Raw genomic sequence first — 13,330 nt, 5'->3', positions numbered from 1 at the left:
AAGAATAAAAAAATAAATACATTTTAAAAAAGGAAAGTAAAAGCAGAGCAAAATTTAATCTGAGTTTATTAAGATGTATGTCCCATTTAAAGATACATTCAGAAACAAAACTTGATCCTTTGTAATGTTGCTTAAGAAAAACAAGGTCATGATATAAATTGAAAAAAATTATATTGCTTATTTTGTGTGTATAAATCGTTGTTTTAGTTTGTAGATTGATCCTATCTGTGTCAGGTATTATCCGCATGCTCTTGTAATCTTGTATTGACACATCCAGAACTGTTAATTAAGTTAAACTTTCTTTTTTTGACATGGTATTTGATCATAAGCATGAATCATCTTGAAAACACACCAAACTGCCTCCATGAAGGGTTTTTAAGTGTGCTATGATAGTTTGTGTGACTGTGTAGTTATGAGGTCATTCTGCACTGGCGCAGGCGCTTTTGGAAAAACCCGTTTCTTCGTCAATATGTATGAAGCCACTGCGCCGCCTGTTTGTCGGTGCACCCTCAACCTCTTACACGGATGTTCATCTACACAGTCTGGCGACGTTTTGGGATAATACAGCTACATGTGTTTTTTATTTAACACACGAGAAGGATTCACCATTTCATCATCGATGGTTGACAGTTGTGTTGTGGATACAATGCAGGTAGGTCGCTCACAGGCACCCGGCACCGCTCTACTTTAGCCAGGACGTGAGGAGGGCTATATTGCTAATTGTTAGCAAAACCATCCAGCCAACGGACAGCAGCGCGAGCACTTCGCTATCAAACAGTGAGACGCGTTGTGTTGACGGCTTTTTGTGTCCGGCCTGAATTTGGTACTACAATTATAACTGTAGAGTGCATTACAACGTTAAATGAAGTGCGACTGGTGTTAACGTTTCATATAACGTTGAATTGAATGGGGGCAGGCAAGAGGTGGGTCTAGGTTTTTTAGGCCATCAGTAAGACCCGCCTGACTAAGGTGAGCTAGCTGGCCAGTAGTGGCGCTGTTCGTCCCCGGCCTGAGAGCTCTCCATCCGGCGTCACACCGAGCTAACTTACCCGCTCTGCTAGCACAGCTTGTACCGATGTCTTAATGTTAGATGAGGAGAAATTGTCCTCAAAAAAGTAAATACAGATCGTATTGACCGACGGGAACATATACGTACAAATGAGCATTATGTTAGATGCGTGTCATATATTTTCTATATGTGCTGAATGCTGATAAAGGGGCGGAATATAATGTAAAAGACGTGACGTGGTTTCATGGTGGGTTAAAATCTCTCTGGTTAAGGATCAGCTAACGTCAGCTAACTAGCTCCCTGCTATCTTTCCTCGTTAGCAGGCTAACAAAGAGCCATTGCTCCTCCTTGCTTTGTATGCCCGATGTTGCCATCTCAAATGTCTGTGGTTTCAGTTATCAAGCGGTGAAGAACTGGGTATGTACGACAAGGTTTTTAGTTAATAAAAATATCAGTTTAATTTTCCTTGTGCTTTTTGGGTATAATAATAATAATGGTAAAGTTACCAGGTTTGGTTCTGACATTGGGGTTGCTTTGCGCTGGTAATGGCTGCAAACATCGCAGGGTTTAGATGGCAAATAGCTCCTAAGATTGCCATTTTAAAGCCTGCAGGTTAGAAAAGCCAAAGCGGATGTCGTAATGCAACACTCTTAATAAGTGCAACAAAAGTCATATGGAATAACATCCGTTTTTTTGCATGCTCAGTCTACATGTTGCAAGGTCAATAGTTTTGTGAAGCCCCGAGTTATGTTTTAATCAACAGAGAAAATGTAAAGTGGACTACACATTATTGTTATTTAGAGTATTCATCCACTTCTGAACTAGTGGCGTATGAGTTTTTTTGTGTGTACTCTGGAAAAATAAAGCACTTAATCACTTATTTCTACTTCATTGTCAATACATGTGATGCATTTATGGGTTAGTGTGTCATCCTGAGCTGCAGTAGGGCTGTGGAATGCATTTGGGATATGTGCCACATGATATAGTCACAACTGACTGTGTATATGAAGTACTTATTATAGATCAATGGTATAACCTCACGTTGCTGAAAGAAAAGTTATATGTCCTGTTTGCATACCTGCATCAAAGATGTTGCTAGCATATGCCCTTCATCTCATGCCCTTTCACAAGACGGCAATTATAGCTTTTCTGTCTTTCTTTTATATTGTGTGTGTCATAAATTGAACCGGTGATTTTGTGCAGTTTACTGTAAAAAAAACAGTGCTGTGTTTCTGTGCTGCCTTTAATGAAAGCAATGCCTTTTAACTTATTGTGTACTGTAAATTCTACTTGCTAACACAGTCGTTGTTGTGTTACAGATCCTGTTGACATTTGACATAGCATTAGTTACTTTTAGTCACATGATGTGTTTTTTCTTTTTTGTCTCCTGCAGTGAAACTGGACCGGAGCAGATTCAGTTTCTGGCAATTCTCCCTTTGCCAACAGTAGGACATTTGGTTCCTGTGGAAGGCTGTGCGTGTGTTTTCCTCAACAGTAATTCCCTATGCTCAGTAGAAGCTGCACCCTGTGTCTTACAGGATGGATGATGTGGACTTAAAGAGACCTGTGAATCTTCTTCAGCACTCTGTTTTCAGCTGTGGTGTTGAATCTTTTACCGTATATAAGAGAACACCTCCCATCCTACACCTCCAGTCCCTGGACTCTATAAATAAAGACTGTCTTTAGGACAAGAGAAACAGAAGGCTGAGATAGAAGTTGCAAAACTTTATCTTTTTTCTTTTTAAAGAGTTGACCAGCACTGCTAACATAAGCTTATATGAAAGACATGGAACTACCTTTATTTTAATTTTTCAGTTATTGTACCCCCTTTCTCTTGGTGTGGGTGGTGGGATGTCGGAGAAGCCAGACAACAAAATGGTGAAGTTCCTTGCTCCCCCTCAGAAGAGTGGAAATGGCCCCAGTTCTGGTTCAGATTCGATGGTGAATGAAGGCCGGCCGGCAGAAGTGAGACGCCGGCATCACACAATGGAACGTGACAGATGTAACCCCGAACACCGCTTCTTACGTCGCAGTGTCATCAGTGATTCCAATGCAACAGCATTGGCCCTACCTTTACCCAGCAAGATCCCTATCCCTGCACCCCAAAGGGTTCAGCTACGGGAGACCGTTCCCCAACGGCAACAGGCAGCTCCCTCTGCTCATTTGCCGAGGGCTGAACCAAGCTTAGCTCTTAATGAGGAGTCTGCTGTCAGTGGAAGAGGACAAGAAGGAAAAGATATAAAAATAGCAGAGGTGAATGTAGTGCCTTCAGAGCAGGAGCCTGCCATTGTACAAGATATCTTTGATGGAGAAGTGGTGGTAGCAGCCCACTCGGCACCATGCTTGGGGACGGAAGTGCCGAGCCAAACAGAACCCGAAAGCACTACTGAGGTGAAGGCACATCATGAAGAAGAAAGCGAAGATGGAGATAAGGAGTCTGCAAAGGCCCGAGCAGAGGCAGAGCAGAGAGAAGCTGAGAAAAGAGTCCAGGAAGATATTGAAGAGGCAGAGACCAAAGCAGTGGGAACATCACCTGATGGCCGTTTCTTGAAGTTCGATATTGAAATTGGACGTGGCTCCTTTAAGACTGTCTACAAGGGCTTGGACACGGAGACCACGGTGGAGGTGGCCTGGTGTGAGCTACAGGTATGTTACAATGAGCATCACAATTACACTCTGTGAATTTAGTTGCTTTAGCCTTTATTAGTCATTAATGAAATGATTAATTCTCTTCAGCTGAGTCAGTCTTGGTGTTTGACTGTCCTCCAAGTATTTTCCAAGTATGTTGTTTCCTTTTCAAGGCTTATTAGGCATGCTGAAGTAGAGTCAAGGGTCTTTTACACAATAGTCTGGCTTTAGTCAGTGTCTGTCATTTCCCATCTGAGACACAAGATCAGCATTTCCCTTCTGATGTTTCATTTTGCTTTTGTATGCAAAGAATAGAGAAAGGCTTGACCATTTCCTCGTTTCATTTTCGTGCTGCTTGTTCTGAATCTTTTAGCGTGATCTTACTTTATATAGTTCTGTTTCAGATACAAAGACCAGAAATGTCAGTAAGACTGTCTGAAATGCGATATAATGTATTAATCAACAGTTTGAATTGGTGGTCTCTTTTTACATATATTTTAAACAAGAAAGTTTCAAACATACAGTGCTCTGCCAACAGAAAATTAAACATTTGTTGAAGTTGGCAAAATGATTTTCCAATTACACATAATAAGGAAATGGTTCTTTCCCCCCAGAACTTTAGTTGATATAGTAAACACTCTTAAAGGACAGTATAAAACGGGGCTATGTTAAAATCACTGATGCTGTGTGTATTTTTTAGAACACTTGTATGGGAGGCTATATACTGAATAATACTCTGGTCTGGGTATTAGAATCAGTAATTGAGAATAAAAATCAGTAGTACTTCAGACTCTTTTTTTTTTTTTTTTTTTTTTAGCAAGGAGTGCCTTGCATTGGCAGACGCCCAAAGTTACCAAGGTTTGCGTAATTGTTTTAACATCATAACTAGGGGAGACACACCAGACTCTGTAAATCACCTTGGACTAGATTCAGGTTTAGCCTTTTCTTTCTTATTTACTCTAACAGTAGAGTGCAGATACCATGTATTCATGGCCAAGACTTCCCATGTTCAGACAGAGGGTGTTATTTTCAGGTTTAAAAAAAAGAAAATAAATTAATGTAAATTGGTTATGTCTGCTCTATGTCTTTTCCCTTTGGAAAATGTATCTTATCTGGAATGACTTAAAAAATGTGTCCAGTGTAGTGGTTGAAATTTGTAACTTCAATAGATAAAGTGACTTCTCCTTTTTCAAACATCACCACATTTGTATCTGGTCTTTGATTTATTTGAACCAAAATATATAAATCTATGTCCTCAATAAATCGTATGTTTTGGAATAAAAAAAAAATCCATCATTTTGCCTTTAAACTAGCTAAAATCAATAATTAGTGATTAAATCGCTCTTTTAAAAAAAAAAACTGTAGCCCTGCTGTCGGTCCGGGGAAAGTAGCTCCATGGCCCACAGCAAAGTCTGACCTCGTTTATATCGTGAATGTTTGCTTTTACTGTCACGCTTTTGCCCTGCCATGAGAGGCAAAGGCCTGACACGACAGCAGAGAAAACCAGAGCGCTGCATGCACTCTGGTTTCAGAACAATGTGAAGATTACAGACACGTGCCCCTCCCCCCTCACACAGTCAAATCGAGCGCATGCTCAGTGCATTCCTGCTCTGAATGCCTCTGTGAATGTAAAATGGGTCACATTCCTCAAAGAGGAATCTCCTGTGTGAAGTGCAAAAGACTGGCCTGCCAAGGCCTGCTCCTAAACTATCCGTCCTCCTCACACCCTTTTAACTCTTTTACATTTTTTAACATTTCTTTTTTTCGCTGTAAACCCTTTTCAAACCTTTCTACTTTATTCAGTTAATATCTTAACATGAGTTACTATCCTTATGGTTATTTTAGTCTGAATTACATTCTGCCATGCCTGTTTTCTTTCCGTTTGTCTTCAGAGCATGTTATTCTTTGCCAAGTGTTGAAGAAGAAGTTAAGCAATTTATGATTTCTAGTCAATGGAATAAGTAATTTATTAATTGACTGTGAACTGAAGTAACCATCACTTTGTTATCAGAAAGGAAACTACCCTTGTAATGCCCCGTGACTTCCTAAGCACCAGTTGAAAAGAAGGCAAGGGAAAATCAAACAAAAATGCCCCCGTCTGTTATGTGGACAATGAGTCATGTAAACGGATGAGGGTTACCTACTTCTCTTTTGAGGATCACCTAAACTTGGTGCTGGAATTATAGACTGATCCAGTGCAGAGAAATGATTCATTGCAGTGCTTACATTTGAATGAGTAACAGCTCAGTTATATGGTCATGGTCTACTCTGAAATTCCAAAATGTAACCTGATACTCCTACCTCCTTTGTTTCTCTGTAGACGCAAAAGTTTCAAGGCTTGAAACTGTTCAGCTACACGCAAGAAGCAGAAATCCCCTCCCACATGTTTGTTAAAGCTGTCCCATGATCAATATAGTGCTACTGCGACAGTCCTCGTGCGTCCTGAGGGCATGTTTAAGAGCATGTTACAACAGCTTTAGTTTAATGTTAACGATTCAATGTCCTTTCACAGCTGTTTTCTCAGAGAGGCTTTCAACAGCAGTGAATCTATATTTTCTACTCTTCTGCCATGGCTTCATAAATAATGCAAATATTTTCCTGAAAGCAAAGTTACACCACCAAAAGTAATATTATGATTGCATTGTTTAAGAAAAGAGTAGAGGCTCATCAGTTGATTAACTTCTTGTTTTGTTTCCTGTTGATGCCGGATCAGTGGTGCAGAAAATAATCAGCCTTTCCACTTGCTTGCTCAGAGCAAATTTGGTGTCATCTGGAAGTAGCAGCAATTACTTTGCTTGTATGCTAATGCAACAAGTCCAACTGGTTCTCCCTCCTGAAATTCTTGAATAGTAGGACTAAATGTAAGGTTTTGAAAGTGTTCTGAGAACAGTGTTATTCATTTGTGAAAATGTCTGTCTTATTTTGTTGTGAGAAAATACATCCTCAACCAAAAGAGAGATAAACATCAGCCCTCACAAAGCTTTATCTCAAAGTGAAATCTGAGACTGACTGGATTTTAGTCAATTGTTTTAAATATGTGCTGTCATGAACTGAGGTGTTAGATAATCTGTTTCTGCATGTTGTGACACGTTCTGAAGTAGTTAAGAATTATTTCTCTTTGGACTGATGTTCAATCACTTCACTCCTCCTTCCCTCAAGCTACCATGGCTTAAATTGTAGGATATAAAAGTTTGAATGAAATTGTCTTGGTTTATTCAGTGTGGAAGGCCATCTGTCCACAATTGTCTAAGAATTTCTAGGTATCCACCCTTTTTCACCCACCCTTGAACCCACACATTTGTTTTGGACCTCACGTTGCAGGCATGTCTGAACAATAAGTAGGTCACCACAGAGAGGAAGTCGAGGGAGAGAGAAAAAAAAAAGGAATACATTTAGGAGCCTCCCCTTTCTTACTCACTCATCCATCTTTAACTGTCATCCCCCGCCTGTTGCCTCCCCAACTCTTTCCTCTGCAGTTCTGACTGTAGCCAAACATTGAAAGTTAAGGAAGAGAACCCTGGTCGTCCCTTAAAAGCTGCTTGTCCAGCTGGCAAGTGGGCATCTGCTGTGAGTGGCTCGTTATTCCTAGGTTGTAGAACATAGAAATGAGCCCTTTAAATTAAAAAAAATCCCTTACTGCTAGAAGCAACAAATATGAGAAAGTATGTTGGTTTAGTAAATTTAAATTCTCAGCTGCATTGTCACCATTCCCCGAATGAAACCATGGAGTCCAGATCCTCACAACATACGTTCAACAGCCTGTCAAAGATCAGTGACAGGGTCAAGTACTTCAGATGTTGGACCAGTTCTTTTGTTTTAAAAACAAAGGAACAGTTACACCCCATTTATCCTTGTTACTCAAATGTAAGCAATCCAACAGAAGCTAATCCGTCACTGTTCAGCAGCAATGCTTGTTTTTTATAGCTTACCGTTAGTGGAACAAATGAGCAGTACTGTAGTGTATTTGAAAGCACAAGTAAAGGTGCATTTCAACCAAGAGTTCCGGGGTCTTTTAGCCCCCAGACCTACTTTCCCCAGAACTAAAAGGTTCCTGTGCCCCCAGAGTTGTCTGCGTTCCGACCGCGGGCTGAAGTCCCAGGTAGATTGTGCAAATCAGGCCAGTGATGTATGGAGAAAAAATATATATTAAATAATATTTTGAAATCTTAATAAAAAACGTAACTAGTATCTATTCCCAGGAACTCCCTCTGTGTTTCAACAACTGTGTAAACTCCACAAACACCGTAATGTTCAACTGAAAGTCCCAGGACCTTTGAAAAGTACTATCCCCCCAAGCAGGGGCTTTTCAGGGGGGAGATTATCTATCCTGAACTAAATTTAGACCCTGGTCCCTCCAGTCCAAAGGCATGTAGTTCAGGGGTATAGTCCCTAGTTCCGGGGTTAAGTTCCTGTGGTCGAAAAAACGCCTTAAACTATCCTGTATGTTGTTTTATTAACAACTGAATTTTCCTGCCCAAACCATGTTAGTGAAGGTTACAAAACATGAAGGGCTGTGGATTTGACTGCTAAATGATCTATATTAGTTGCATTAACAGCTTGATTTGCTGAGGAGTCTTAAGTAGACACGTTAGTTAGGGGGGAAAAAAGCTGATCTAAGGGCTTCCTTTGTACACCACAGCTTTACAAATAGACTAGAAAGATGAACTGGCACATAACTGGCCTGGTTTCCATCGAACTGTATCTGTGTAGAAGGTTATGAACCTTCTGTTACTGTTTTGCGTCACTGACCCAGATTTTTTGCAAACATGAAGTTTTAAAAAAGAGTGCATTTTGTTAACCTAGAAAAATTTAAACCATGAAGCTGCTTTTGTAGGATTGTGAAGGTGATCACTGACTTATTAACCCACGTATTGTCAGGCATGTCTGCACTCTACATGGACCACTACTGCATACCCTAATAGGATAAATACATATTATGCAGAAATCCAATCCTTTTTATTCAGAATTATTGCAGGTATATTTTCACATTTGTATTCAGTTCTGTCGTTGATGCAAAGTTATCATTCATCAGAGCCTTGCTTGTAGCCACTAAACATTGTTTACCACTTGACTTAAGCCTCCAAGGGCCATTACCATCAGATCAGGATTGTAGATTTATTTAGTGACTCAACAGAACCTCTGTTTCTGGACTGGCTGCATTAAAAGGTCTGGATTTTCAGTATTTCAAGTTCTGGTTTCTGTTTGTTGTTCATTTGTAGTCCAGGTTGTTTTGTATAATGCGTTATTGCCGGCTTTGTTGCATGCAGGAAAAAAAGTCCGTACAGCAAAAGCAGACTTAACACAATCCACCGTAATGACATCCCGTCTCCTATTAGCGGTAATCCAATTACTTTTTATTTATCCCCTTAAACTGATACCGACATGCTGGTGCAGCTAACAATCAGTTCTAGATCAGACGTTTTGGTTTGAGCAGTAAATCTAATTGGTGCTTTGTTGTGAAAGCCAATAAGTTCTTCGATTTCCCAGACTTCCTGGAATGCATCAGAAACGATTGATCTTATCTCCGTTCTGCAAACAAGCATCAAAGAATTTGTTTTCTGCTCCTCCTGAGGACAGACCTAAAATGCTTGCACTTGGAAGTTTTTATAAATCTGAATCATCATGTTTTGTCAGCAAACCTAAGACTCTGTCATTGCAAGTTAATCCCTTTAAAAGGAGTCTTGTTTCTGCTGAGTGAAACCTCACCATCATTTTACATCTACGGTCGAAATGATGGAAGTTTACGTTGCAGAAGTTTGATGTCCAATAGACACACATCTTCATCAGACAATGATAGACATTGATTGCTGATGGATCTATTAATACAATGATGCACATTTTGTTCTAGCACCATAATCAAGGTGAATTATTTTAGTTTTTAAGTCACCCCCCTTTTTTTTTCTATTTTTGGACCATGATGTCTTTTCTCCATGATTTGAATAAGAAGAATAGTTATCCTGGCAGATGTCGAATGACACAAATCTGTCACTATCTGAAAACTTGTTAGACAGTCCCAGTGGTCTTTGACTCTTTTGCCATGTTACGCAGTATCATAGAATACCAGAAATGTACGTCCACACAGTTGTAACACCCTTAATGTGATCAATGGCATAACATTTGAGGTGGAGCTGGTTTAACATGTCTTCTTCCTTTAAAGCCCTTACTTGTTACCCACACTCGAACCAATGTTACCCGTAGGGCCAAATCTGACCCTCAGTGTCAACCTCAGAGTCGACTTCAGAGCAGAGACCTGACAGTGCCAGCCCTTGGCATGATCACAGGCTTTTTTCACTCAGTCTATTTTTAGGGTTGTTGAGTTATTTATGACGGCCTTTGCCTAGAAGCAGCCTTTTCAGCTCTGCTTTGGTAATACTGTAGTTTACCAGACATTACATTTAATTTCCTGGGACTTGAAGCATTTCATGTCATGAAGGTGATCACAAAGTATGGATCACAGTTCAGATTGATTTTCTATGTAATTAACTATATTATACAGTTATGCATACATTGAGAAGCAACATATCTAAAATTATAACCTCAGAAATTCATAGTGCTTGATACAATTTTAACTTTATCACAATCATTGATCTGGATTTGGTCAACACCGCACATTATTGTTGAAAATGGATAAAGGTCAAATTGAATTAACTATCCCACCACTTACATTATACCCTGTCCTATATTGTTGGTCTGCAAACAAGTCTTCATCTACTCTAATTTACTGCTCTGGTTGTACCTTGAGTCATTTGGTTGGTATTTGTTTGATTCGTTTGGACCAAGGTTATTATAGTTTTGTATTTTTCAAAGTTTTTATTTTTATTTTGGTTTGACTTTTTGTTTTCAATTTCAGTTTAATTTTAATTAGTTTTTAAAGCGAGTTTGCTAGTTTAGTTTAGTTTTCATATTTTGAAAATGCTTCGTTTTAGTTGAGTTTTTATTAGTTTCAGTATTAGTTTTAGTCTTTTTTTCCCCCAATATTATTTTTATTGATTTTCAACTTTAGACATACATTTATAAACAGTCATACATATATCTTCACATATGTGTGCATACATACAATAAAGAACACACACACAAAACTCCCAGGTGCATTAAGAAAGGACAGAGGACTGAACACATCTTACATCCACACATATAAAAATTAAAATAAATAATAACAATAAAAAAATATATACGTATATGTATACACACACACATTATATGCATACACATGTACCCACATGCACAAACAAATAAAATAAAAGATAACTATAAATAAGTACAAGTACATACTAAAAATAATAATGTAAAAAGTAGAAAGAAAATAGAATAAATGAATAAGAAGAAGGAAAACAGTTCTTGTACTATGTCAGTAGTTTGAGTTAGTTGTAGTTAGTTGTCAGTGGCGAGATTGAAAAAGGTCACAAAAAGCATTGCGTAATAAAAACTCAAAACATCATACAATTTTGTTAGTTTTGGTTAACAAAAATAACCTTGGTTTGGACTGAGCAGTTCTAAGTTTGAATGGGATAATCACTCTGGTTTCACCTGCTGAACTGTGCATCAGCTGGTTGAGGGAGTGCCACTGCACTGAAGCAACAGGGAACGTGATCTTTGATAAGTGTTGTGCTGACTCTGCAGAGGTGTCAAAACAAAGTGCTGACAAGTTTGATTTGAAAGATATAGCTCTGCAGGTTATCTTTAAGTGTTTGTGATTAATTTCTGCATCATTCTCACAAAACTAACAGACGACTTCTTTGTGTTTGTGTATATTTTCTCTCACTTTTATCTCACAAGGACAGTTTTTTTACAGCTCCGAGTTATAACAGAGCAACTATATGTCAGAGGCTTTATTGGTGTACAGCTCTTCAGTGAGCTGACTCATGAACCCTCAGCTAAAGAGAGCTGCTGTTATTCATCTGCAGCTGCTGCTTCCCCCTGAATGCCTACCCCATAACTTTCCTAATTTGTGGACAATTACAGCCCCTCCCTCTAGAGAGCATGAAGAATATGATGGGACTATAGAAAAGGACCCTCACAGTACGGCTTTGAGTTACGACTATATATAATGCTGTGCTGGAAAGTCTGATTAGATGTGGGACTGGATCTCGGTCCAGCGCAAATCTAACATGAAAATCTGGTGAAATCTGCTGTGAAGGTGATTGGACACAAACATTATCCCTCCCTTCAATCTGTCTTCGAGATTACTGTAGTTAATCAGGCAGCGTAAGTTTTGAAGGACCCTTCTGATAGTCTTCACCGTGACGATGCAGCACCATTAGGGCGAGGTTGCAGAGCCAGCTGATATAAAGTAATCACTTCAGGCTCTCCTTCTTCCCATTAGCTCTGCCAAACAAACGACCTGATCATTTCTATCCACTCTTAGCGCCCTTTGCTCTTTTAAGTCTTTACCTGGTGTTCAAGTACATTGCTATCATGATCGTCTATTCCTTGTTTTGTTTTTTATAGTTGGGAGATAAAGCTTTTCAACTTATCTTGCTTTCACCTTGGTTTCTCTCTTTATTCTTCCCTGTGGAAGAGCTGCTTTGCTAAATTTGCTATTTATTGCTTTTTCATATTATTTTCATCCTTGAGCACATTGTCATTCTTTCATTATTTATTAGATGCAATGTATAATACCACTGAAGAGGCGGGTGCAGTATTACAGGGCAGATTAAATTTATGCTATTCCATGTATCTTTTTTGACATCTGAAGGGAACAGTCGACTTTGTGTGACAGTATAGACCAAGCGGCAACCTCCGGTCTGAAAATATATGAGTCCAATGCGGAAGTGTTAAAAACTGCAGTTCATTGAGGCTGGCTTCGGAAGTACTGGAAACCACATACACATGAATGGGAAAAAGCTGATCTTTACAGTAGAAATAAACATGTTTACAGCCTGGTACAAAAGACGAGTGTAGTTTGGATAACTAATTTCTCCATCGGCACACACTGTAAGGGGGGTGAATTTTTTCATAACACGGTAGTTTCAAAGATAATGACATTACGAGTCTTCCAATGAGAGGCACAGCTGACTTGATTGGCAGGCGGTAACACTGTAGCTGTTGGCTAAGAGGCTCAAAGCCCACCTCTTTATGTCACAATCGCTCCACAGCAGCAATATGGCTTCCGCCGACGATTGGCCTCAAAACAGCGCTTCAGAAACAGATGGGTGACGTCACGGATACTACGTCCATTCTTTATACAGTCTATGGTATAGACTGCCTTGTGACTTTCTATGCGTCTCATTTTGTCCTATCTCCAGTTTTAAATAACTTTCTTTAACAGTGCATGATCTCATCTCTAACAACCAGGTGAAGTCAAAGCCCTTTGTGACCACATGCTAGATACACTCACAGTTGTTCATGTACCTTCTTTGTAGAAGTTGAGGGTAAATGTCAGCTAAGCAGGTGAATGTCTTATCTTTTTTCAGGGAATGCAGTTTGTCAACTAGCTTGGACATGTTAGGGTTCAACATGTGTTTTAAAGAGCTATCAGTTTGGCATGTGCTTCCAGTGAAAACGCCGTCAGGAGTACAGTAGTTTGGTACCGGTAGAAGTTGGGGGGGCTGCACACCTCGAGGCTGGCAGTGCAGAGGCTGTAAGTGGTGACTGACTGATAGTGAATGTGCATGACATGTGCTGAAAGACAAAGTGCAACCACAGCCCCACAAAATCAACGCTCTGGAAAAGTAGGTTATATGTGTCCGACTA

The 13,330-nt window shown here is 39.5% G+C and overlaps 1 protein-coding gene across 5 annotated transcripts in view; it reads left to right on the top strand.

The window, feature by feature from the left end:
- Positions 1-443: 443 nt before the first annotated feature.
- The window catches only part of LOC117814450 (serine/threonine-protein kinase WNK1-like), a 33,839-nt gene continuing 20,952 nt past the window's right edge, over positions 444-13,330 (top strand). The window contains exons 1-2 of one of the 5 annotated variants that reach the window (XM_034685790.1): positions 444-652; positions 2,403-3,655. In XM_034685790.1, the coding sequence (XP_034541681.1) occupies positions 2,861-3,655 (795 nt within the window). In that variant the 5' untranslated portion in view covers positions 444-652; positions 2,403-2,860. Of the gene's footprint in view, positions 653-766; positions 924-989; positions 1,427-2,402; positions 3,656-13,330 lie in introns of those variants that run through there. The other 4 variants (XM_034685795.1, XM_034685792.1, XM_034685794.1 and 1 more) reach the window with 4 other exon arrangements.

This window comes from Notolabrus celidotus, chromosome 6, assembly GCF_009762535.1.
Source record: "Notolabrus celidotus isolate fNotCel1 chromosome 6, fNotCel1.pri, whole genome shotgun sequence".
Taxonomy (NCBI): domain Eukaryota; kingdom Metazoa; phylum Chordata; class Actinopteri; order Labriformes; family Labridae; genus Notolabrus; species Notolabrus celidotus.
The sequence above is the reverse complement of the archived record's forward strand: the minus strand, read 5'-3'. Positions and strand labels throughout refer to the sequence as shown.